General features: G+C 41.8%; 2 protein-coding genes across 3 annotated transcripts in view; one reads left to right on the forward strand and one right to left on the reverse strand.

Moving 5' to 3' along the window:
* LOC147029366 (polyunsaturated fatty acid 5-lipoxygenase-like) overlaps positions 1-15,427 on the forward strand; it is a 79,702-nt gene extending 64,275 nt beyond the window's left edge. The window contains exons 12-15 of the mRNA XM_085872368.1: positions 1,152-1,270; positions 1,508-1,608; positions 3,516-3,683; positions 12,546-15,427. Of these exons, the coding sequence (XP_085728494.1) occupies positions 1,152-1,270; positions 1,508-1,608; positions 3,516-3,683; positions 12,546-12,725 (568 nt within the window). The 3' untranslated portion in view covers positions 12,726-15,427. The remainder of the gene's footprint in view (positions 1-1,151; positions 1,271-1,507; positions 1,609-3,515; positions 3,684-12,545) is intronic.
* Positions 1-27,241, reverse strand: part of LOC147029367 (uncharacterized) — a 41,610-nt gene that overhangs the window by 4,655 nt on the left and 9,714 nt on the right. The window contains exons 2-3 of one of the 2 annotated variants that reach the window (XR_015055877.1): positions 3,188-3,239; positions 69-451 (exon numbers count right to left, since the gene is read on the reverse strand). Coding sequence is in view for 1 of the 2 variants with exons in the window: in XM_085872369.1 (XP_085728495.1) it covers positions 3,188-3,239 (52 nt within the window). In the remaining variant the exon portion in view is untranslated. Of the gene's footprint in view, positions 1-68; positions 452-3,187; positions 3,240-27,241 lie in introns of those variants that run through there. The other variant, XM_085872369.1, reaches the window with a different exon arrangement.

Here is a 27,241-nt window from a genome sequence, read left to right on the forward strand (position 1 = left end):
CGCCATCAGTGACGTCGTCTTGCCGCCATGTTGGATCAAGGAAAAAATATATATAAAAAACCTGAAAAAAACAAGAGTTTGCTTGCACCAAGTCCTTCTCAAGACTGTGTCCATATAGTTAATGTATTCCATGAATACCATATAGTTTACGATAATAGTTGTAAGCGGCATGAATCCCAACAGAACGCTGATTTAAAACTGGAGCAAACACACAATAATTCCAAATATAGAAATGAATTTCACTTGATTCCACATTCGAGGCTCTCCAAAGGAAACGAGCTTGAAAACTGGAGCAGGATGGAAACTGAAAGCTTTCTGGCTTGTAACTTCATGAATGTTCACCCTCAGTGAAAATGGACACACTGGGAAGATTAATTCATCTACTTTGAATTACTGCAAATGGGTGGTCTTTCACCCTCTGCTCTTTCCGTGCTTTGTTTCCCTCGGGTTTCTGCAGGGCACACACGGTCCACCATTAACCCCATTCTGGTGAAACTCCAAAAATCCAAATTACTGCTCACTTCCACTCATTCGTTCCTCTTTTTCCCATTTGTGGAACCAACTTCCACTTTCTTTTCAATCTCATTCTTCCATCCAGGTCTTCAAAATAGCTCTTCATCACCACCATCTCAGATTATCCCCCATCCAGAGCTATGATGTTTTTTTGTTTTTTTTAACCCTTATTAACACACATCACCAAGCCCACCTCCTTCTAAATTTCCAGTTTTTCTTTCCGAAGAGTTTCCTTCTGTATCCATCTTGTCGATGCCACATGTCCTCCCCTTCCCCTCATTCCTCCCTACACTCGATCCGAGTCTCCCTCTGTTTTTGTCCTTCAACTCTGCTATTTGTGTCCCCCTCCCCCACCCCTCCTCTCTCTCTCCCCCCCTCACCCCTCCTCACCCCTCCTCCTTCCTTTCCCTCTCCCCTTCCCCTCTCTATCTCTATCTCTATCTCTATTTCTCTCTCTCCCCACCCCTGTTTTTCTCTCTCTCCCTCTCCACTGTTCCTTTTCTTCTATTGTGTCCTAATATGTTCAGTGTTCTTGCTCTTCCACGAGCTTTGACTTTATGTATAAAAAAAAGAAAGTAATGTTTCCTACTGAGTACTGGAGTTCATTCAGATTTCAATTTGCTTTTGTTTTATCCCAGCTTTGTTTCAGAAATAATCGACATTTACTACAAGAGTGATGCCGATGTTGTTCAGGATGCCGAATTGCAGGAATGGATTAAAGAGATATTTGAAGGATTCTTATCATTGGAGTCCACAGGTAATACATCTAGAATGTTATTCAACACACATTGTGGGCTCATTTATCTAGTAGTACGACCCCACTATGAAGAGAAACTGGTGGCAGGTTAGCAGAGTGAATGTGAGTGTATTTATGCCCTCTTTCGTTTGGGAATTTGATTCAAGGTGGCTTTAAATTACTGTAAATGTAAAGGAATATTATTGTGCCCATTATGCATTGTGGAGCCTCCAGTTCTTTCTTTATGCACACTCACAGGGTTGCCAACTCGATTCAACAACATGCTTGCTCTCAAAGATTTCCTCACTGCTGTCATCTTTACCTTCACTGCCATCCACAGTTATTTTCATCAAAGTTTGGTTAGTATTTTTAAATTCACTGTCAATGCACTTGTTATGATAATAATGTTAATTAATAAGATAATCACAATAACAAACAAATTATTTACTGCAATATGTTTTTGGCAACCAACTGTACCGAGTCAAAGTATCAAAGACTGATTTGGTTAAATGGCCTCTTGTTCTTTCATCTATGTAATAATCCAATTCCATTAAATGTGTGTGTGTGTGTGTGTGTGTGTGTGTGTGTGTGTGTGTGTGTGTGTGTGTGTGTGTGTGTGTGTGTGTGTGTGTGTGTGTGTGTGTGTGTGTGTGTGTCAGGGTGTCTTCTCCATAACTCTAAAATCATAAAACCCAGCAGCCTGAAACTTTGCAAACATATTAAGAAAACGCGAAGGAAGTGCATGACTGAAAATTTGGTGTTTGGGTTAATTAAAACACACCTTTTGAGGATAATTAATGGCCTTATTTAATTATATCCTTTATCAGGCATCATCCTCGGGTCGCTGCTCTCTGTGGGGTCTTGATGCACATCTTTGGTTATCTCGCTGGGGTCTGAAGCCACCATGGTTTTTGGCCTACTCAACCATGCCTTGACGAACAGGCCGCAATGATTTCTTACCGATAAAGTTTTTGTTTTTTTTCACTTTCCTCACTCATATTATCGAATGCCTGTTCATCAAAGCAACAAATCGCTGGGCACGTGGCTTTTGTCAGTGCTATAGTTTTCATATTAGGAGCTTGGAGCAATTTCAAGCATCACATGATACAATTTTCCATGATCGATTCTCATGGGTTAATTCAAGTATATCATCGAATATGGCTTCACCTCCAAGGATCGGATCTCGTCCGGACTAAAATGAGTGTCAAAATCTGGAGTGAAATCTGATAATTTAAAGACATAACGATTCTTATAACTAAACCTATATACCATTGACTTAGGCAAGCAAGGCTCTGTTCCCTCCCTCCTCCACATAAACACAAGAAAATGTAAAATTTCCAAAGCATTAAACTTATTGTTTTCCACTGTTTGGAGAATTATATTGGATGAACAAAAGATTTAGGAATGTGTCAAAATTAACCAGCTTCATTGAGCTTTATAATTTAATGCATTCACTGCTTGATCTCATGCCTTGTCACCCAGCGGGACTGCTTATCCATGGTGTCTGCCAGATCTGTGTCTATGTTTTCAGAGATTTCACGAGGTGCTCTACAAGAAATCAAAGCAAATCTGGTGAAAAATGGACATCTCAAAATAAAGTTATGATGATTGCACGGACCGCAAACCGATATACTACGTGACGCATGCACAGACGAGCAGGCAACGTGGCAGATTGTCTGCAATGTTTATTTCACGGGCGATTAAACTTTGCGATGTCTCCAGAGCTTTTCGATGTCAAACGGAAACTGCTTTGTGGATAAAGTCATCATTCGAACGAATTCATTTAATTTCTTTAACTGCTGTGAGTGCGGTGAAGACCAGTGTTAAAGTTAAAGGGATCCTATATGGTATGCAGCCACAGCCTCGCCAGCCATTCCTTATGAACCACTTCATTGGATTGCTTGTTTGAGTGCTTAAGCCACTTGCAGAGCAACTTACAGTCAACAGCGGTGCAGTTCATGTCCCGATCAGGAGGTATAGTCGGCAGTTGCTGCAAGGGAAAGGTGCATGATTTACAAAACATTCACTCCATCTCATTCCCTGAGGGCAGAGTAACTGTGAGATTCCCTATTCATACAAATATGGCAACACCTTGTGCTGTTTGTTTCATGCAAAACACAAAGCAAGAGTTGCAAAAACCCTTTCCATGTCCTTTTTCTCAGGACTATGTGGAATAAGGTGTTCCATCAACTCTCCAGTTTATTTTACAATTTTCTTTTTATTTATTGTTTTCAAGCTCTCTAACACAGGTGGGTGTTTTGTGCAGTTTGATTGGTTCCTTTGGATATACAACAACCCCTACGTAATGCGGCGCCCAGTCCTGACAGCAAAGAACACCACCAACATGAATGACGTCATGTCAACAATTCCTGATGTGGCAAGAACTTCGTTCTTCCTTGCTTACATGAGCCATGTTTCCAAGATTATAGAAAAGGTAAAATTATATCTTGTTTTAATAATTTTAAATCTTTCTAACATTGACACATGCAAAATTGTCTGCAATGATATAAAACCCCATGATGCGTCACAAAATAGGTAACTTTTGTGTGTTCGTTTTTATCACATTAAGCACTCACTCACCCCATTCCCCCCTTCCCCCTTTCCCCCCAATTCCCCCATTTACCCTCCATTCCCCTTCCCCCCCCCTCCCGCCTCTCCTTTTCACTTCATCCGAGTTGTGAATAATATTTGAAAGCATCACGTTCAAGTCTATGTTCATAAAATCGTGCACAAAATGCAATACGAAGGTTGTGTTTTTTTTTCCAAAAAAACTCTCCATCATCATGGGTAAGACTTATTTTATTCCATGGTGTTATTTACATTTTTGTTTTTCGACTTTACTTCTTCCTCTTCTTTTTCAAAAATCCCTAATTTTGCTTCTTATGTTAAAAGCCTTCATTGACTTTTTTAATGCTTCATTTTTCGATCTACACACTACTTCTTCCTCATCACGATCTATTCCTCTTCTTCTTCACACAGTTCCTCTTTCACATCGATCAATCATGCAATACTCAATCCATCGACCGTCCGTCCCTTCAAAGTTCAACCACGACTTTACTCCATGTATGAAATAATCGTTCACGTCATCCGACTCGTGACGTCTGCCTTCATATATCAGTGATCGGAATCATGGGAAGTCCAGTTTACAGCGAGGGCCAGACCCCGGATCCTTTCCAAGTCTGTAGCCCTCATACGTCACACACTCCTAGCTTTGTTATCGGTATCCTGCACCTCTCCTACCTCTCCCTGCTGCAAATGCCACTTCCTCTCCAACCACTCCACATCCCACTCATCTTTCCTTCGACTGCGTGCCTTGTTCCCCCCAACTACACCACCTGTCTTGTTCCCCCCCTTTCTCCTGCATGTCCAGCTCTACCCCCCTTTCCCCACCTTCCGAGCCACAAGTCCTGCTCTTCATCTAACGTGGTACGTGTCCCTCCCCTCTTCCATATGCCGCATATTGTCTCGCCCTTCCACCCCTCTCCCTGCCATGGATCTTACTTATCCTCACTCCATCAGGGGTCTCACTCCTCCCCCCCCCACCATGGGGGTCTCATTCCCCCTCACCCGAACACTGGACTCACTCTCCATCCACCCACTGTGTGTCCTGCTTCCTGGTCCTCACAGCATTTCCTGCTCCCTCTCCTCCCACCTTGTGTTCCCTGCTGCATGCCCAATTCCACACTCTACCGACTCTTCATTCCCCTCCCTCAAGCCGCTGTCACACCTTGACGTTTTAGCCAGCATATGGTAACGTATCAAAATGTATGTAAAACGCTGGCGTATGCTGGTGTACGCTGAACTATTGATGTTTTTTTTCCAGTTTTGGGCGTATTTATAACGAGTTGGACGTATGCATAATGTATTAGTAACGTACACAGAACGTTTCGATAACATATAGATAACTTATACCAACGAATGCTTCGCGTGTTGTCGGCGTTCACAACCTATGCCCAACGATAGTCTAACTTATGCATAGCGCGTGGCAGCGTATCGCCGACGATCACGTGGCGCAGCCTATTAAAAGGCTGCGGCTCGACGATTCAAATCATAACCGCACTAGACATCGAAGTGTCAAACCGCTGTCACACCTTGACGTTTTAGCCAGCGTATGCCGACTTATGAAAAATTTGCCGAATACGCTGACACACCTCAAATACGTTATGGATAAGCTTTGTATACGTTAAGAGCACGCTGGCATACGTCGTAGTACGCTGGCATACGTCGTAGTACGCCGAGCTCGTCGACAAATTTTAACATGCTCAAAATTTTTCGATGTTTCCGATCCCTCCATTCGGATTACTGCCACTGCTCCAGACATTGTTTGTTTAAAAGAAACGTTACTCTCACAGGTTGTTCCCAATTTCTCTGGGTATCTCCCTGGCTATTCATTGTTCAGCTTTAACAGACCCCTATCCCGCATCACAGGTGGAGTTACTGTGTATGTCAAGAACTCAAGAACTCCATTGCTCATTGTCCAATGTCCGCTCCATAATCTATCCAAGCCCACTGGAAAAATACTGGCTGTGTTTGCTCTCCGCAACTACCTAAAGTTTGTGTGGTTTACCCTCCACCCAATGATGTTTACTCTTGATACACCTCTATTTCATCGAACATAGATCAACTCGTAATCACCCACCCAAACTGTGTTTCTCATCTGCGGCAATTTCAATTATGACCATTCCAGCTTGCTGGGGATTGGCTGAACAGCAAGCAGCCATGGCATGTTAGCCATGGTCTTCTGCAACTCCATGAGTTTGACCCAATCTGTTAACTTCACAACCCAGATTTCTCCCACTGGTACGTCGTCCCTCCTGGTTCGAGTATTTACAAACTTTCCTTCAAAGCTCTTTTATTCATCTTATTTTATTCATCCATTGGCTCTTCTCATCACTTTTATGTTGACACAAATCTCTCTGTCTATTGCAAGAGAGCTACCTTCATGACACAGGGTATTGTTGTTTGAACAGACCACCTGGTAGGAACGTCAATCTTCTCTCTCTTAAAAGGATTGCACTCACACCTCCATCTCACCTGATATTGACTCCACATGAGAATACTTTCACAAAAGTCTACTTTGTCTTCTGTGCCAGTTTCTCCACCAGTTATTCAGTTATCATACCTGTCCCCTTTTCCTTAACACACAAAAACCTGTGGTGAGGGAGTTTCATTGAAACAATTTACCTTCTCTTTCTGGAAGGAAACAGGTCATTCCACAAAGCCTGGAACAAGTATGTGTCCACTCTCGGGAATGTCAGAAACAGCAGCTGGCCAACCTCAGGCTAACTTTTAATCCCGTCTCCTTCTTCAAAGACCTGATGGTGTTTTTGATACAGTCTGGCATCCTGCCTGACTCTCCAAACCTTCTGCTTATGGCATCCAAGGCCACCTCCTCTCATGGATCACTTACTTCCTCCACTCCCATATTCAGCGTGTTGCTCTTAATGGGAGCCTCTCATCTGCTCTCCTTGTCAAGGCTGGAGCTGTTAGCAGTATTGTGTTTTGGGACCAGTCTTGTTCCGCATCTTCATCACTGATCTTTCTGATTCCCCAGAAAAATCCATCCTATCCCTTTGCTGATGATTCCACCCTTTGCCATATCATTTGTCATCTTTCAGGCAGGCAGGCAGCAGTCTCTTCCCTCTCCTCTGCAGACCTTGATGTAATCAGGAGCTGGTCCATCACTTAAGAAATGTCTTTCAACCCTAACAAATCCTGTGCACTCAGCCTGTCTATCCTGAAGTACTGACTGGCAAATCCACCCTTTAACTTCCTAAGCAAACCATTTGAAGAGGTCAAGCCATTCAAACTTTGGGGCCTCACCATCAGCCATTGATTTTTCTTTCAGCCAAAGCGAACCCAACTGTTACGAACTTTCTTTCACCATGAAAGGCTCGTAACAAGTGTGTGTCCATCCTAAGGCAAGCCAGAAAACACCCGCATGCAAATCTCAAGGCCGAAATCTTCAACCAGTCTGCTTCCTCCAAGTCATGGTGGATCATTGTCAAGCTGTCTCTGGTGTTTGATCCCCCTTCATCCCATCCCTCCTCTGAAACAGCTGTACTGCAGACTCTGTCTTAAATAAGGCAGAATGTATAAACTCTCCCTTTTCCTTCAAATCTTATGTACCCAACCCTTCCTGCTCTGTCCCCATCTTATCCTGGTCTTCCCACTGTCAACTGGACAACCCTGCTTTGGCAACAATTAGTTTCAGCACGTTGTTCTCAAATCCTTCACTCCCGTTCTTGCTTCCCCTCTATCATCTCTATTCAGTCTCTCCTTCTCATTTGTCCACCTCCTGTCTGCATAGAAGTCAGCAACGATCACTCCTGTCCATAATCGGGGTGAAAAAAATCAGACCCCACCAACAGTAGGCCAGTGAGTAATTCCTCCAAATAAAAACAGTCATGGAATTGATCCTTGCTTCAGATGTGGAGTCTTTCTTCTTTTCAAACAACCTGATCTCCAACCACCACTTTCGATTCCTCATCTCCAACCACCACTTTCGATTCCTCATCTCTAACCACCACTTTCGATTCCTGATCTCAAACCATCACGTTGATTTTGGTCAATCACCTCGAGACGCGCTTCTGCTCCTCTCTCAGCAATGCTTGGAGGCCCTCAATCTCAAGCAAGAGGTTAGAACCGTCTCCTTGGACAAATCTCATCCATTGGACCAGGGGTCGGCAACCTTTCAGAAGAGGCATGCCAAGAGTTAACTTATTCACTCTTATTTATCGATCTGCATGAGCCTGGTGTTGGCGCAGTGGTTAGGGCAGCGGCTTGGGATCCAAGAGGTCCTGAGTTCAAGCCCCGTTGAACCACTGAATTAATACACCAGGGGGTTGACTCAGCCTGTCATCCTTCCGAGGTCGGCGAAATGAGTACCAGTAATATTGGGCCGGTGTATACCCCGGTTAAAAAAATAGGTGTACCATATCCCTGTGTCGTAAGAGGCGACCAGGGTTGCGTCAGGAAGGGCATCCGGCGTAAAACATGTGCCAAATCACTATGCGGATCATACGGATGATCCGCTGTGGCGACCCCTAACGGGAGCAGCCGAAAGAAGAAGAAGAAGAAGATTTATCGATCTGCATGTCAGTGATACATGTTTAACATCAATAATAGTTCTACTTACATTTTTTCAGCTTCATTTATAAATAAATTAAAAGGCGAATCTTACCGTTTGGTGTGAACCTTGCCCTTGCTTTCCCTTGCTGAGTTCTGACTTCAGATGTGAAAATACCTGTTCACAGAGGAATGTCGATCCAAATGCTGAGAGCAGTGAAAATGTAACCGTCTTCAAACAGCCAATCACAGCCAAGGACTTCCAGTGGGTCAGGATAGAGACCCTGTGATCTCTCTCGGTGGCCTCAATTGTGTGCTGCAGATCCCTAAACTCTGAGGCCGATAAGTCTGAGCATTGTAACTCAATGAGGTGCCTTTCAAAATCGTGAACACCTATCCATTGAAACACTGTCAAACCCATGTTGCTGGTATCAAAGTTGTCTGGTTTAATTAGAAAGGAAAACATCGGCCAAAATGTTGGAAATCTTGAAATATGACAGAAAATTATATTCTTACATGTACATTCCAATCTCAGCAACACTGATGGTGGTGCGATGTGTCGATATTTCTTTAAGATTTTGGAACTCGCAGAAAGTCGAGCTGTCAATTTCCTGAGAAAAAGAAACTGGCAAGTTTCACAAAAAATGCCTTCAAATGTTTCAAAAAGACCCACAATAGTTGATCCTGCACACTGCCAATATAGGTTGAGTTTGTTTTGATGTGCAGTGATGTCATTGAGACGCATTAGTGTCACGATCAGTGGCACTTTTCGTGAGATTTCCTGCGAATCAAGATTATCTGGCCCCGCTAAAAGTAATGTAGAAAATAAACCAATTGAATCGTTTTTCATTCTCCACCAAAGAGCTTTCATTGGGAAGCATAACTTCAATTCTGAATTACGCTACCCAAAGGAAGCGCTTGTTTTTTGTTTTTTTTAGAGATCGACAGAGCAGTCAAGCATAGGTTTTAATCGGGTTTTTAATATTTTTTCAACTTAGTTTCTTCCCCGTTAATTTGACTTTTATTGCGCGTCACTCAAAATCATCTTGCGTGCGACTCGTGGCACATATGCTGTATGTTCCTGACCCTTGTATTGGACCATCTGTCTCCTGGTTTGCTCAACATGCTCTCTGCCTGTGGCATAGATGGCCATCTTCATTCCATTGTTTCACACTTCCTCTACTCGTGCAGCCAATGTGTTTCCATCAGTGGAATCCTCTTTTTGCCTTTCCCAATGGAGGCAGGAGTTCCCCACAGCAGTATTTTGGGCCCAGTCTAATTTCTTATTTACATTAATGACTTCTTTGATATTCTGGAAGGCCCTCTCTCTGACTCCACATTGTGTCGTCCAGTGTCCCATCCCTCTGCTCGGCAGATAGCAACTGCAGTTCTCTCTTTCTGCTGATCTGAAAATTATTCGAAAATACTGTTTGTGAACAGTATTACGGAAATACTCCTGGATGGATTTCGACGAAACTTGGTGGGGGGGGGGGGTTAGGTATGGTCCAAGGATCATGCCATTAGATTTTGGACTTGGTCCAAAGACCAATATGGCCGCTATGGCGGCCATTTTGAAAAAATATGTGAATTTTGGATTTTGCATTTCTACATGTTTTAAGTGTTTTCCAACCAAAAATAAATAAATTTGTTCGAGAAAAAAAAGGAAGAAAATTTTGCAACTTTTTTTCAAAAAAATTTCAATTTTATTTGAAAAATATTTTAATTTTTTTTTGCCTTTCTACACGTTTTAAGTGATTTCCAACCCCCCAAAAAATGTTCGATGGAAAAAAACCAGAAATTTTGCAACTTTTTTTTCAAAAAAATTTCGATTTTTTTTTTTTGTTGTTGGCATTTCTACATGCGCGTCGATCTAGTTTAGTTTATTCAATCGTGGTTCAGTAGAGTCTGATCCGTTTTGACCTACAATGAATAGGACATCAGGTTCACTTAAGTGACCCAGCACTATTGGCGGCGGAGGTTTTGCACTCTACCGAGTGCTCCCCCCTCCAGTTGATATTGTTCCTCACACATCTTCCCATCTCAGCCACAGTCGACCTCTTTTCTTCCTTCCTTGCTCCGTCAACCTATCCGCTCCCTTTTCCGTTCTCTCTTTTTCTTGCTGCACCACATGGACAGGCCACATCAGCCGGGTTTTACCAATCTCTCCGACAAGCTTACTTGCACACCAATATCCCTCCTGAGTTCATCCATCCTCCAAGCCAACCTCTTCATTCTCACAATCTTCCTGACCCAGTTGTTCTTACATACCCACAACCTCTGTTGTTCTCTCTGTCAGTGGGGTCCTTCTCCAGTCCGTAAAGGTTGGTCGGTTTTACACAAGACAGAAGAACTTTTCCTTTCAATTTATTTGACTTTTTCTCTGTGCCATCAATTCCTCCTCCATACGTTTGCATCCGCCCATTCACTCCTCCGCACATAGTCACCTCTGAGTGACCATCCCCGTTCACTACTCCCCAGATACTCAAACCTATCTCCCTGTCTGATCTCCTTCACCTCCAACCTGATGTTAATTTATTTTCTCTGCTACCTGGCCCACATCACTGCCATCTTCTGCATAATCATCTTCAATCCATGCTTCCCAAATGCCTCCTTCTACTCTCCTGGTACATCCTGTATCTCCCGCTTCCTCTACGCCAAAAGAGCACCTCCGCCTCTCAGATCGTCCACATCCAACATATTCCTCAGAATACCCTCAATTTTACCCTCCTGCTTTCCTGCTGCATCATCCTGATAAATATAAGTCGCCTGAGACACTTCCCCACCTCAAATGTTTATGCTGAACTCCAAACATCTGAAGATCAACCAAAATTCTTCCCTTTGTTCCCTTGCACATTTCTTCTACTCACCTAACTTCTGTTTCCAGAACTCCCATCTGTTTCAGTGTCACCATCACCATCACCATCTCTTTCAGGACAGTGTTGTGGGTATTCTCCAGGTCCACAAATCCCAATGCTTGCTTAAACTTCCAAAATTCTGATTGACTGCACATTGCAACTCCTTTGTTCCTCCTTTCTTTTTCCAGACGCCGTCCTTTCCCATTCTTCCCTCCTGGGCTTCAAACAAGCAGTGCACCACCACCTTATGTCATCCCTAATTCTGAACTGTGTTCTGTATCACCCCCATTGACCCTTCGTAACTCAACACTCTTCGTGACTCATTTTGGTGATTTCTCTCTCTCTCCCTCTCTCCCTCTCTCCATATCTCCCTCTCTCCCTCTCTCCATATCTCCCTCTCTCCCTCTCTCCCTCTCTCCATATCTCCCTCTCTCCCTCTCTCCATATCTCTCTCCCTCTCTCCCTCTCTCCATATCTCCCTCTCTCTCCCTCTCTCCCTCTCTCTCCCTCTCTCCCTCTCTCTTTCCCTCTCTCCCTCTCTCCATATCTCTCTCCCTCTCTCCCTCTCTCCCTCTCTCCATATCTCTCTCTCCCTCTCTCCCTCTCTCCATATCTCCCTCTCTCCCTCTCTCCCTCTCTCTCCCTCTCTCCCTCTCTCTCCAAACCCACTGTCATTTTTAATCTTGCTTTTCCATGAGCAAGGTCAAATTGGTCATTTGCTCGATACAACATCTTGGCATGCTCACATCACGTGACCAGAAGTGTGTCAAAATGGCTGACAGTTCATTTTTGGGAAAATCAGGTAAATTCCTTCAAAAATCTTCTTCTGCAGACCCACCAGTCAGAGTGCTTCCAAATTTGGTAACAACATTAGGACAGGGCTCATATAAGCTAGAGGTCCAGTGGTCTGATTTTTAATATTATATTTAGATTTTAAGCGGTGTGGAAAGATTGCGAGAGTTGGAGAAATTACGAGTTACTTCTGGATATTGAATCATCTGGCCCTCACAAGCTATTTTGAGCAGCGTCTGGTTATACAATTGTCCACTAATTATGAGTAGTTTGTTGAGGGAGGGGCCTGTGTGAATGTTATTGAATGAAGTATGTAATCGTAGACGACAGAGAATAGTAAGAGAGAAGAGAGGGAAAGAGCTGTGTACTCCACTGTATTGTACTGTACTCTACTGCACTGTAGTGTACTCTGCCATGCTGTGTTCCACTGTTGTATTTGTGTCGTTGCTTCTGCTTTATCTCTTGAATAAAAGCAAGGTTGGGCATCACCCACCTGCTGTTTGCATATCGATCAATTAAATAATGTCGAGTTTTATGATGAAAGGTAAAGTCCTGATTAATTTGACGTGGCCTTGTTCCAGGTACCCCTGGGCCATGACACTGAGCAATACTTTGGTGATGAGGCATCGATTGAGGCCTACAGTCGTTTCCAGGAAACACTTGAGAAGCTGCAACAGCACCTCGACGGTGTCGATAAGCTGCGCCCCATATCCTTTCCTTACTTCCAACCAAAAAACGTCCAAAACGGGATTGTGCGATAGAGAGTTTCTTTGCTTTGATCTCATGATCAGCACCGACTGTCTTGTTGTTTTGTTGTATTCATGAAATCATAATTTTTCTTTCCTTTAACAAACATTTTGCTCTTTGAAATTGCAACTTTACTCTTGAGTTTTTCCATTGAAAAATCATGCTTTGCCTCTTTCTTCATTGTACGTGGTTTTGGGGATCCCCTTGCTATTTTAAACATTGCATTTCATGATTTTATTCCACATATTCTGATCACTGATCTGTGAGCCGACAGTAGATACCCACTCAACCATCTTTTCTCCTCGTACTTTTATGGGGATTTTGCAAAGTTTTGTGCAGAAAGAAAATGATCAGATGGAAGGTTGTAATTGATATTATATTTCAGCATAATAACTCCAAAGGTATTTAAAATACACATCATACAATGCTTGTCCGACACGAGGGGTTTCAGAAAGTTTGTACGACAGGTACTCACAATGCCGTCCAATATGACAACGTTTATATGTTATCAATATACAAGCATGAGTAGTTAGTAAAAAAAAAATTAAATAATTATATGTACTGGTAAATGGAAAAAATATAAACATCGGCATCTCATTGCTGATTGCAAATTTCTTGATTGAAGAACATGAATGTGAAGAAGAATTTGGTGGATGATGAGGGTGAGTTGGCAGGATTAATAAATAGTTATTTTGTTTCTACATTTACATGGGAATAGTCAGTGGAACTTCAATGGTGGAGAGGATTTATCTCAGGGGTGAACAAGGGCTTTTGGGAGAGATCCATGTCGGAGTGGAGGAAGAGAAGAAGCATCTATATATTGGAGAGAACAGCTTTAACTGACACCGGAGCTGTTAGAGACAGGACTGAAACTGGAGGATAAGAGAGGAGCAAAGATAACACCATTATTGAAAAGAAATGATTCAGGGAAGAATTGTGGAATGATACACCAGTTATCTTGACTTCAGGTGTGTGAAAGGTGTTGGAGACATTAATTTAAGAATGGATCGAGAAACATTTCAATAATATTTCAAACTAATGAAATGTAGTCTGCATGGACTGACTCCCTTTAATTCAGTCATCAGTCCATGATAACTCGGTCCATAAAGAGATTATCTTTAAGAAATCTATTAGAGTTCTCCAAAGTATTTCTTGATTGGGTAGGTGAGGGAAGTGCAGTGGATGGAGTACATCTTGACTTTCAGAAGGCATTTGAAAAGGTACCACATTGTAGATTATATCTGAGGTGGGGGGCTTGTGAAGTAGTTGGTCATATAACCAATTGGATTTGTGATGGCAAGCCGAGAGAAGACCCCATTTAAATCCCGTGGCAACGAATGGAAGGATGTCTGGCTGGGAAGACACAAGTTCTGGGACCATTATTATTCGTAATTTACAAAATTGATTTGGATAGTGGGGTGAAGAGTCAGCTTTCTTAATTTGCAGATGACACAAATATTGGAGTGAGGTGGACAGCAGAGAAGGGCTGGGGGTGATCAGATTCAGGAAAGTCTTGATACTTCAAAAGATTGGAAGATTCACTTTGAAATAAACAAATGTAAGGTGGATTAGAAGATAATAAAAGTAGGAATTATATAATACAATGGGTCGTCTTGTGGAGTGTGACACAGGAGAACGATATCAGAGTGATAATTGATCAGGGGGTTGGGGGGGGGTGGCATAAAACACAGTGCCAGGCAGCTGTGGGTAAAGCAAACAGCGTTATAGGTTGTAATTCATTGGGGGATAACATAAATCAAAAGAGGCAGTGTTTACACTATGTAGGAACTTACTGAGGCCTCATCTGGAATATTATGTACAGTTTTGGTCATCACATATCTGAGGAGGGATATAGCTGCCATAGAGCAGGTACAGTGTCGAGCAGCCCAATTGATTCGAGGCCTCAGTAGACCAGGCTCTGAGGAACGGTTGAAGGAGATCGACTGGACTTTAAACAATGGAAAGGCAGTGATGACGACGGGATCTGATTGAGATGTTTAAGATAAAGGGTGTGGACAAGATCGGTGCAGTGGAGGTCTTTAGCAGAGTGAACACTGTTATGACCAGAGGTCATAACTTGAGGGTAAAAAAGATGAGAGTAAGGACAGTTTTATGACGGGGGGACTTTCATGCAGTGGTTAATTCATGGAATGGTCTCCCCAGAAATGTAGTGGCAGTATAAGTGTGGACACATTTAAATGGAATTCAGATAGGTACCTGGATGCATTGAAGAAAGATGGTTGTGGGTATACTGTTTTGTCTGCATGGTAGGCAGATTGTGTGTTGATGGATGATACTGGGATTTGTGCAGCACAGACATGATGAACCAAATTGCTTCCGACTGCACGAAAGTTCCTGATGTATCCAAATGCTGAATGTGCAGTCGGTACACTGCTGCAGTGGAACTTTTCTCTTGGTCCACAGGCTTTTCGATTTTGCCTTCACTCTTAAGCAGACATCTGAAGATGTTCTATTTTGTTTTGGGATGGAAATTGCCAGAGCACCACACCTGGTGAATTTGGGTAGGATTGTAGAGGGAGGGAGTATTTTAGGCATGATTTTGAGCACCCATTTCATTTTTGCAGCAGAATTGCCATAATATAAATAGCATCCTTTTAATTGATCGCTTTCCTTTTCCTGACACAAGTATGATTGGAAAAAATCATTTCCTGAATGTCTCTGCTGCTTGATTCTGAAATAAATTGTCAGACTTGGTTGTACTGCTGTCAAATTAGTGATGTGTAAATGTTTTGTATTTTCAACAATCGGGTATCAAGGGTATCAATGAGCGATAGTTACAATCGAATGTGAAGTTGTTGAGGAGAGGATGGAACTTGGACTGCACATGCGCATTTTCCAGAAATTTCCTCCCACTCGATACCCTCTTCCTGAGGAAAGCGGTGAAACTTTCGATGCCCTCATGCTGGGGAAAAGGGTGAAGTTTTCATCAGCATGTTAGAAAACTCAGGTAGTTGTACATATACGTATAGACTTTTTTATTTAAGAAGAGCACCTTCGTTGTTTTTAAAGAAGCGCTTCCAACCAAAAGTAAAACTACATCAACTTCGCTAATTTTAGCAAGAAGCAAGAGCAAACCTGGTCTCAGGAGACATTTCACCGGCTTCACAGCCGGCTTCCTCAGGCCAATAGACCCCGAGCCTCGGCACGTGTCAGTTTTTATTTTGATACGACTGCTCATTTCCAGTCACATGCTGGTGCTCGAGGTCAAATGGAGTGCTTTTTGAGAATCTATTTTGTAAACCCCAAGCAAAATAAACGTAAAGTCACATCATTTGACAGGGGTGCTCTGCTCTGTTTTGTTGGTTTTTACTTCCATGTAATCTGGTCTTGCATGTGAAGGTGAGCATTTGTGTGATCCACCATCGAAGGTGAAGGAGGTTATTTCTTTCACCCCTTTCTGTCTATTTGGTACTTACGAAATCTTTCGATTTTGGAAGTCTTTTGATGACTTCCGTCCTCTGTTTGTGTGTGTCTGTCGGCACGATAACTCGAGAACAGAAGCTACCAATGTCAAATTACACCACGTGATTCAGGAGGGTGATGGCGAGTGCTGATTAGATTTTGGTCAAAATGGGTCAAAGTTTATGGTCACAGTGAGGTCAAACATCCAAAAAAAGTTATAACTCGAGAACAGAAGCTACCAATGTCAAATTACACGACATGATTCAGGAGGGTGATGGCTGGCGCTGATTAAATTTTGGTCAAGGTCACAGTGAGGTCAAACATTCGATTTTTGATGGTTTGGGACAGAATTATCGTAGAAACTTCTGGTTTGCGTCGCTACCTTCTCGAGAGACAGCTTTTATTAGATAAGGTCAGAGGTCAAGTTGACGATTTCGTAAGTACCAGTCTATGACTGCTTGAAACTTACGAAATCTAAAGATTTCGTAAGTATATTGATGACTTCCGTTTCCGTTTGTTACTTAGGAAATCAAAAGATTTCGGAAGTATATTGATGCCTTCCGTTTCTGTTTGTTTGTTTGTTTGTTTGTAGGCACGATAACTCGAGAACGGAAGAAGCTATCAATGTCAAATTACACCACGTGATTCAGGAGGGTGATGGCTAGTGCTGATTAGATTTTGGTCAAAATCGGTCAAAGGTCAAGGTCATGATGAGGTCAAATATTCGATTTTTGATGGTTTGGTACAAATAACTCGAACGGAAGAAGCTACCAATGTGAAATAACACCACGTGATTCAGGAGGCTGATGGCTAGTGCTGATCAGATTTTGGTCAAAATCGGTCAAAGGTCAAGGTCACAGTGAGGTCAAACATCCAAAAAATGATAACTCGAGAACGGAAGAAGCTTCCAATGTCAAATTACACCACGTGATTCAGGAGGGTGGTGGCTAGCGCTGATTAGATTTTGGTCAAAATCGGTCAAAGGTCAAGGTCACAGTGAGGTCCAACATCCAAAACATTCGATTTTTGATGGTTTGGTACAGAATCATCGTAGAAACTTCTAGTTTGTGTCGCTACCTTCTCGAGAGACAGCTTTTATTAGTCAAGGTCAGAGGTCAAGTTGACGATTTCGTAAGTACCAGTCTATGACTGCTTGTTTGTTTGTTTGTTTGTGTGTGTGTTTGTTTGTTTGTTTGTAGGCACGACAACTCGAGAACAGAAGGAGCCACCAATGTCAAATTACACCACGTGATTCAGGAGGGTGATGGCTAGTGCTGATTAGATTTTGGTCAAAATCGGTCAAAGGTCAGGGTCACAGTGAGGTCAAACATCCAAAACATTCGATTTTTGATGGTTTGGTGCAGAATCATCGTAGAAACTTCTGGTTTGCGTCGCGACCTTCTCGAGAGACAGCTTTTCTTAGACAAGGTCAGAGGTCAAGTTGACGATTTCGTAAGTACCAGTCTATGACTGCTTGTTTGTGTGTTTGTTTGATGGTTTGAAGGCACGATAACTCGAGAACGGAAAAAGCTACCAATGTCAAATTACACCACATGATTCAGGAGGGTGATGGCTCGTGCTGATTAGATTTTGGTCAAAATCGGTCAAAGGTCAAGGTCACAGTGAGGTCAAATATTCGATTTTTGATGGTTTGGTACAGATAACTCGAGAACGGAAGAAGCTACCAATGTCAAATTACACCAAGTGATTCAGGAGGGTGATGGCTAGTGCTGATTAGATTTTGGTCAAAATCGGTCAAAGGTCAAGGTCACAGTGAGGTCAAACATCCAAAAAATAAAACTCGAGAACGGAAGAAGCTCCCAATGTCAAATTACACCACGTGATTCAGGAGGGTGGTGGCTCGCGCTGATTAGATTTTGGTCAAAATCAGTCAAAGGTCAAGGTCACAGTGAGGTCAAACATCCAAAACATTCGATTTTTGATGGTTTGGTACAGAATCATCGTAGAAACTTCTGATTTGCGTCGCTACCTTCCCTAGAGACAGCTTTTATTAGACAAGGTCAGAGGTCAAGTTGACGATTTCATAAGTACCAGTCTTTGACTGCTTGTTACTTACGAAATCTAAAGATTTTGTAAGTATATTGATCACTTCCGTTTCTGTTTGTTTGTTTGTTTGTGTTTGTTTGTTTGTGTGTTTGTTACTTACGAAATCTAAAGATTTCGTAAGTATATTGATGCCTTCCGTTTCTGTTTGTTTGTTTGTTTGTTTGTAGGCACAATAACTCGAGAACGGAAGAAGCTACCAATGTCAAATTACACCACCTGATTCAGGAGGGTGATGGCTAGTGCTGATTAGATGTTGGTCAAAGGTCAAGGTCACAGTGACGTCAAATATTCGATTTTTGATGGTTTGGTACAGATAACTCGAGAACGGAAGAAGTGACCAATGTCAAATTACCCCACCTGATTCAGGAGGGTGATGGCTAGTGCTGATTAGATTTTGGTCAAAATCGGTCAAAGGTCAAGGTCACAGTGAGGTCAAACATCCAAAAAATGATAACTCGAGAACGGAAGAAGCTTCCAATGTCAAATTACACCCCATGATTCAGGAGGGTGGTGGCTGGCGCTGATTAGATTTTGGTCAAAATCAGTCAAAGCTCAAGGTCACAGTGAGGTCCAACATCCAAAACATTCGATTTTTGATGGTTTGGTACAGAATCATCGGAGAAACTTCTGGTTTGTGTCGCTACTTTCTCAAGAGACAGCTTTTATTAGACAAGGTCAGAGGTCAAGTTGACGATTTCGTAAGTACCAGTCTATGACTGCTTGTTTGTTTGTTTGTTTGTAGGCACGATAACTCGAGAACGGTAGGAGCTACCAATGTCAAATTACACCACATGATTCAGGAGGGTGATGGCTAGTGCTGATTAGATTTTGATCAAAATCGGTCAAAGGTCAAGGTCACAGTGAGGTCAAATATTCGATTTTTGATGGTTTGGTACAGATAACTCGAGAACGGAAGAAGCTACCAATGTCAAATTAGACCACATGATTCAGGAGCGTGCTGGCTAGCGCTGATTAGATTTTCGTCAAAATCGGTCAAAGGTCAAGGTCACCATGAGGTCAAACATGCAAAAAATGATAACTCGAGAACAGAAGAAGCTACCAATGTCAAATTACACCACGTGATTCAGGAGGGTTCTGTCTAGCGCTGATTAGATTTTGCTCAAAATCGATCAAAGTCAAGGTCACAGTGAGGTCAAACATCCAAAACATTCGATTTTTGATGGTTTGGTACAGAATCGTAGAAACTTCTGGTTTGCGTCGCTACCTTCTCGAGAGACAGCTTTTATTAGACAAGGTCAGAGGTCAAGTTGACAATTTCGTAAGTACCAGTCTATGACTGCTTGTTACTTACGAAATCTAAAGATTTCGTAAGTATATTGATGACTTCCGTTTCTGTTTGTTTGTTTGTATATTTGTTTGTTTGTTTGTTTGTCGGCACGATAACTCGAGAACGGAAGAAGCTACCAATGTCAAATTACACCACGTTATTCAGGAGGGTGCTGGCTGGTGCTGATTAGATTTTGGTCAAAATCGGTCAAAGGTCAAGGTCACAGTGAGGTCAAACATCTAAAACATTTGATTTTTAATGGTTTGGTACAGAATCATCGTAGAAACTTCTGGTTTGCGTCGCTACCTTCTCTAGAGACAGCTTTTATTAGACAAGGTCAGAGGTCAAGTTGACAATTTCGTAAGTACAGTACCAGTCAATGACTGCTTGTTTGTTTGTTTGTTTGTTTGGAGGCACGACAACTCGAGAACGGAAGAAGCTACCAATGTCAAATTACACCACGTGATTCAGGATGGTGATCGCTCGCGCTGATTAGATTTTGGTCAAAATCGGTCAAAGGTCAAGGTCACAGTAAGGTCAAACATAGTTCCATAAATTCATGTGGAGAAATGGAGTATTTTTGCTTCGCTCGACGTGACGAGTTCGTTTTAAGTTCGATTTTAATTTTGTCTTCGGTTTTTGCGATCGCTTAGGACGCTTAAAACTCGGTTGTCGAAATTCTGGTAAAAATTGGATGTTCTGGAGACGTTTTAAGATTGTATAAAAAATATTTCTCTCGACGCGTCACGGGTCGTCACATGATGCAGTGCGCTTGAGCAGACGCGTCATTGAGTCAGGTAAAGGTTTTCCGTGTGCGCGCTGACGGTGTTTTCGATAAAGATGGTGTTTAAAAGTCATTTTTTATCCCAATAAAGGTTATCGTCGCATGCCTGACTCGCTGAGCTGTCGGATTATGTAAAGATTGTTGGTGGATGGCCGAATATTATGGGTTTGTGACTTTGATAAAATAATATAAAATAATTGCGTGGAGAAATGGAGATTTTTGCTTCGCTCGACGTTACGAGTTCGTTTTAACTTCGATTTTAATTTTGTCTTCGGTTTTTGCGATCGCTTAGGACGCTTAAAACTCGGTTGTCGAAATCCTGGTGAAAATCGGATGTTTTGGAGACGTAAAATTGTATTAAAAATATTGCACTCGCCACGTCACGGGTCGTCGCTTGGTGCAGTGCACTTGAGCAGAGGTAGCGTTGATCACGTAAAGATTTTGCGTATGCGTGCTGACGGTGTTTTCGATAAAGATGGTGTTTAAAATTCATTTTTTATCCCAGTAAAGATTATCGTCTCATGCCTGACTCACTGAGCCGTCGGATGATGTAAAGATTGTTGGTGGATGGCCGAATATTACGGTTTTGTGACTGATAAAATAATATAAAATAATTGCGTGGAGAAATGGAGATTTTTGCTTCGCTCGACGTTACGAGTTCGTTTTAACTTCTATTTTAATTTTGTCTTCGGTTTTTGTGATCGCTTAGGACGCTTAAAACTCGTTGTCGAAATTCTGGTAAAAATCGGATGTTTTGGAGACGTTTAAAGATTGTATAAAAAATATTGCACTCGCCGCGTCACGGGTTGTCACCTGGTGCAGTGCACTTGAGCAGAGGCGGCATTGATCACGTAAAGGTTTTGCGTGTGCGTGCTGACGGTGTTTTCGATAAAGATGGTGTTTAAAATCATTTTTTATCCCAATAAAGGTTATCGTCGCATGCCTGACTTGCTAAGCTGTTGGATTATGTAAAGATTGTTGGTGGATGGCCGAGTATTACGGTTTTGTGACTTCGATAAAATAATATAATACAATTGCGTGGAGAAATGGAGATTTTTGCTTCGCTCGACGTTACGAGTTCGTTTTAACTTCTATTTTAATTTTGTCTTCGATTTTTGTGATCGCTTAGGACGCTTAAAACTCGTTGTCGAAATTCTGGTAAAAATCGGATGTTTTGGAGACATTTTAAGATTGTATAAAAAATATTTCACTCGACGTGTCACGGGTCATCACGTGATGCAGTGCGCTTGAGCAGACGCGTCTGAGTCAGGTAAAGGTTTTGCGTGTGCGCGCTGACGGTGTTTTCGATAAAGATAGTGTTTAAAAATCATTTTTTATCCCAATAAAGGTTATCGTCGTATGCCTGACTCGCTGAGCCATCAGATTATGTTAAGATTGTTGGTGGATGGCCGAATATTACGGTTTTGTGACTTTGAGAAAATAATATAAAATAATTGCGTGGAGAAATTGGGATTTTTGCTTCGCTCGACGTTACGAGTTTGTTTTAAATTCTATTTTAATTTTGTCTTCGGTTTTTGCGATCACTTACGACGCTTAAAACTCGGTTGTCGAAATTCTGGTAAAAATCGGATGTTTTGGAGACGTTTAAAGATTGTATAAAAAATATTGCACTCGCCGCATCATGGGTTGTCACCTGCTGCAGTTCACTTGAGCAGAGGCAGCGTTGAGTCACGTAAAGGTTTTGCGTGTGCGCGCTGGCGGTGTTTTCGATAAAGATGGTGTTTAAAATCATTTTTTTATCCCAATAAAGGTTATCGTCGCATGCCTGACTCGCTGAGCCATCAGATTATGTAAAGATTGTTGGTGGATGGCCGAGTATTACGGTTTTGTGACTTCGATAAAATAATATAATATAATTGCGTGGAGAAATGGAGATTTTTGCTTTGGTCGACGTTACGATTTTTGATGGTTTGGTACAGAATAATCGTAGAAACTTCTGGTTTGCGTCGCTACCTTCTCTAGAGACAGCTTTTATTAGACAAGGTCAGAGGTCAAGTTGACGATTTCGTAAGTACCAGTCTATGACTGCTTGATTGTGTGTTTGTTTGTGTGTGTGTGTTTATGTGTGTGTTTGTTTGTGGGCACGATAACTCGAGAACGGAAGAAGCTACCAATGTCAAATTAAACGACGTGATTGAGGAGGGTGATGGCTTGCGCTGATTAGATTTTCGTCCAAATCGGCCAAAGGTCAAGGTCACAGTGAGGTCAAACATCCAAAACATGATAACGCGAGAACGGAAGAAGCTACCAATGTCAAATTACACCAAGTGATTCATGAGCGTGGTGCCTCACGCTGATTAGATTTTGGTCAAAATCGGTCAAAGGTCAAGGTCACAGTGATGTCAAACATTCGATTTTTGATGCTTTAGTACAGAATCATCGTAGAAACTTCTGGTTTGCATCGCTACCTTCTCTAGAGATAGCTTTGATGAGACAAGGTCAGAGGTCAAGTTGACGATTTCGGAAGTACCAGTCTTATGACTGCTTGTTACTTTCGAAATCTAAAGATTTCATGAGTATATTGATGACTTCCATCATCTGTTTGTGTGTTTGGTACTTACTCAATCTAAAGATTTCATAAATATATTGATGACTTCCGTCCTCTGTTTGTGTGTTTGTGTGTTTGTTTGGAGGCACGATAACTCGAGAACAGAGGAAGCCCCCAATGTCAAATTACACCACGTGATTCAGGAGGGTGATGGCTAGTGCTGATTAGGTTTTGGTCAAAATCGGTCAAAGGTCAAGGTCACAGTGAGGTCAAACATAATTCCGTAAATTCATGTAGAGAAATGTAGTATTTTTGCTTCGATCGACGTTACGAGTTCGTTTTAACTTCAATTTTAATTTTGTCTTCGGTTTTTGCGATCACTTAGGACGCTTAACACTCGGATTTCGAAATTCTCTTAAAAATCGGATGTTTTGGAGACGTTTTAAGATTGTATAAAAAATATTTCACTCGCCGCGTCATGGGTCGTCACGTGGTGCAGCGCCCTCGAGCAGAGGCGTTGTTGATCACGTAAAGGTTTTCCCTTCTGCACGCTGACGGTGTTTTCGATAAAGATGGTGTTTAAAAGTCATTTTTTATCCCAATAAATGTTATCGTCGCATGCCTGACTCGCTAAGCCGTCGGATTATGTAAAGATTGTTGGTGGATGGCCGAATATTATGGTTTTGTGACTTTGATGAAATAAAATTAAATAATTGTGTCAAGAAATGGAGATTTTTGCTTCGGTCGATGTTACGAGGTCGTTTTAACGTGGATCACAATTCTGTTTTCGCTTTTGGTAATGGCTAAGTATGCTAAATACTCAGTTGTCAAAATTCTGGTAAAAATCGGAAGTTTTGGAGACGTTTGATGATTGTATAAAAAATATTTCACTTGCCGCGTCACGGCTCGTCACGTGGTGTAGTGCGCTCGAGCAGATGTGTCGTTGATCACGTACAGGTTGTGCGTGTGCGTGCTGACAGTGTTTTCGATAAAGATGGTGTTTAAAAGTCATTTTTTATACCAATAAAGGTTATCGTCACATGCTTGACTCGCTAAGCCGTCGGATTATGTAAAGATTGTTGGTGGATTGCCGAATATTACGGTTTTGTGACTTTGATAAAATAATATTAAAGTATTGCGTGGAGAAATGGAGATTTTTGCTTCGGTCGACGTTATGAGTTCGTTTTAACTCGGATCGCAATTCTGTTTTCACTTTTGGTAATGCGAAGTATGCTAAACACTCGGTTGTCGAAATTCATGTAAAAATCGGATGTTTTGCAGACTTTTTGAGATTGTATAAAAAAGATTTCACTCGCCGCGGCTCATCACGTTGTGCAGCGCGCTCGAGCAGACGCGTCGTTGAGTCATGTAAAGGTTTTGCGTGTGCGCGCTGACGGTGTTTTCGATAAAGATTGTGTTTAAAAGTCATTTTTTATCCTAATAAAGGTTATCGTCACATGCTTGACTCGCTAAGCCGTCGGATTATGTAAAGATTGTTGGTGGATTGCCGAATATTACGGTTTTGTGACTTTGATAAAATAATATTAAATTATTGCGTGGAGAAATGGAGATTTTTGCTTCGGTCGACGTTATGAGTTCGTTTTAACTCGGATCGCAATTCTGTTTTCACTTTTGGAAATGGCTAAGTATGCTAAACACTCGGTTGTCGAAAGTCTGGTAAAAATCGGATGTTTTGGAGACGTTTTGAGATTGTATAAAAAATATTTCACTCGCTGCGGCTCATCACGTGGTGCAGCGCGCTCGAGCAGACGCGTCGTTGAGTCATGTAAAGGTTTTGCGTGTGCGCGCTGACGGTGTTTTCGATAAAGATTGTGTTTAAAAGTCATTTTTATCCCAATAAAGGTTATCGTCGCATGCTTGACTCGCTAAGCTGTCGGATTATGTAACGATTGTTGGTGGATGGCCGAATATTACGGTTTTGTGACTTTGACGAAATAATATTAAATTATTGCGTGGAGAAATGGAGATTTTTGCTTCCGTCGACATTACGATTGTTGATGGTTTGGTACAGAATCATCGTAGAAACTTCTGGTTTGCCTCACTACCTTCTCGAGAGACAGCTTTTTTCAGACAAGGTCAGAGGTCAAGTTGATCATTTCGTAAGTACCAGTCTATGACTGCTTGTTTGTTTGTTTCTCACTTGCAAAATTGAAGATGTGTCAAGTATATTGGTTAGTCGATTTTGTTGTTGTCTGTTTTTTTTTATTGTTGTCTGTCTGTCACAATTTTAAAGTGATCTTCACGAAAGTTCACCACATGGTAAAGTTTGTCATAAGGAAGAAGCGGATTGTTTTTGAGGTCAAAAGTTCAACAACTAAGATGGAATTTCTAAAATACTCAATTTTCATCCGATTGACTTGAAATTTGAAGAGGATTTATATTTCAAGTCACTCTATTCAACCAGCCAATTATTTTTGAGATTAACATGGACCAAGAGGTCAACATCGGCCCAAGGTCAACAACTAAGGTGGTATTTAACAACTAAGCCCAAGTTCAACAGTGGTGGTACAGCAGGTGTTGGGAGTAGTGTCGGTGCAGCAATAGAAATTGGTGGAAATGAGGTTTGGTGGGTGATGAGACGATTAGATGTGTAGATTCTTCATTCTGCAGGAACAATTGTAGACATCGAATTCTGTGTAGTTTTGAAGGAGCAGGTGTTAGGGACATTGAAGGAAGGGTAAAAGATATTGTATCGGGTCATAGTAGGAAGAAGTTGTTTGTGGTACACGTGGAATGAATGATGTTGAGAAAGTTTGCTCAGACGTTTTGAAAAATAGACTCAGGATATTGAGTAAACAGCTGAAAGCAAAGGGTTGTGAGGTCATGTTTTCTGGGATTCTTCCAAGATGAGGAAACCATTTAGAAATTATGAACAGAGCAATAGACATCAACCAATGGCTGGAAGAATGGTGCAGGGACGAAGGTTTTACATTTAAAAGCAGTGGGAATCATTTAGGGGACAAATAGAGTGTTCTGGAATGATGGCTGTTTGTTAAATAGAAAGGGGGCATCAAGGTTTGCAGTGGGAATTGAAGGAATTCAGGCTTTTTTTTGGTCAGTGGAGGATGGGGTTGCTATTAAGGAAAGAACTGATGATGAATTGTGATGACTGAGATCAGGCAAGAAAATATAATTTCAGGAAGACTTTTGATAAGACCACATCGGAGTTGGTTCAATATATTCCATACCAATTCCAGTCGTTTAAATATGAAGATGGAAGAGCTTGAAACCAAAGTAGATTGCGAGGAGTATGATATAGTTACAGTGAGTGAGACATGGTTGAAGAAGGAGAATAACTGGCGGACTGGATTCGAAGTCTAGAATGTGTGTCGGTGTGACGGAAGTAGAGAATAGGAGGAGTAGCAATCTGGGTAAAGGACAGCATTGCATCAAGAGAGGGGCAACATTAAACAGGTATTTTTCTTCAAATTTTACACAAGAACAGTCAGGAGAATTCCCAATAACTGAGAGTATCTATCAAGGTGGTGAGGAAGGGCTTTACAGAAGATCCAGGTTGGAGTGGAGGAAGTGAAGGAACAGCATCGAAGAGAAGATATGGCTCCGGGTCAGATAATATGAAACCGAGAGTATTGAGGGAAGTGACTCAATGGGTTAAGGGACTGTCACACCTTGACAATTTAGCTAGCTTATGCCAACATATGAAAAAATTGTTTAAAACTCTGGCACATGTCGAATACGTTATGGGTAAGTTTTGTATACATTAAGAGCACGCTGGCATACGTTGTAGTACACCGAGCTCGTCGACAAATTTTAACATGCTCAAAAATTTTCGACATATGCCAGCGTATGACTCACACGTTCTGCATACGCTGGCCGTAAATTGTAGGCACATTATGCGATCGTTGACACACGTCGCCACACGTTACTTGTAAGTTACTCATAAGTCGAAACACGTCGAGGTAATGTTTAGCGTACCCGAAACTTATTTCTAACCTATGAGTAACGTGCTTTGAACCTATGTGTAACGTATCTCCAATGCATATTGACGTATGTAGACATATTTGATGTCTTCCGGACGACCACAGAACTTACCGAACGTGTTTCTAACTTACAGCTACTGTGTAATGGCGTATTGGCAGCGTTTAGGGGAATTGGTATATAAAAATGGGCTTCACAGGAGGAACCTGTCAGTGTTTCAGACTCCATGTTTTTTTTTTGTTTTTTTTTTTCCTTTCTTTGGCATGACGGTGATGTTGACACTTCGATTTCTTGTGCGGTTATGATTTAAATCGTTGAGCGGCAGCCTATGAATAGCTTACGCCACGTGATCTTCAATGATATGCTGCCGCGGGCTATGCATACGTTAGACTATCGTTGGGCATACGCTGTGAACGCCGACAACACGCTAAGCATTCGTTGGTATAATTGATCTATAAGTTATCGAAACGTTCTGTGTACGTTGCTAATACGTTATGCA

Source organism: Eptatretus burgeri, chromosome 3 (genome assembly GCF_056783735.1).
Source record: "Eptatretus burgeri isolate ZD-2024b chromosome 3, Ebu_testis_v1, whole genome shotgun sequence".
Classification (NCBI taxonomy): Eukaryota; Metazoa; Chordata; class Myxini; order Myxiniformes; family Myxinidae; genus Eptatretus; species Eptatretus burgeri.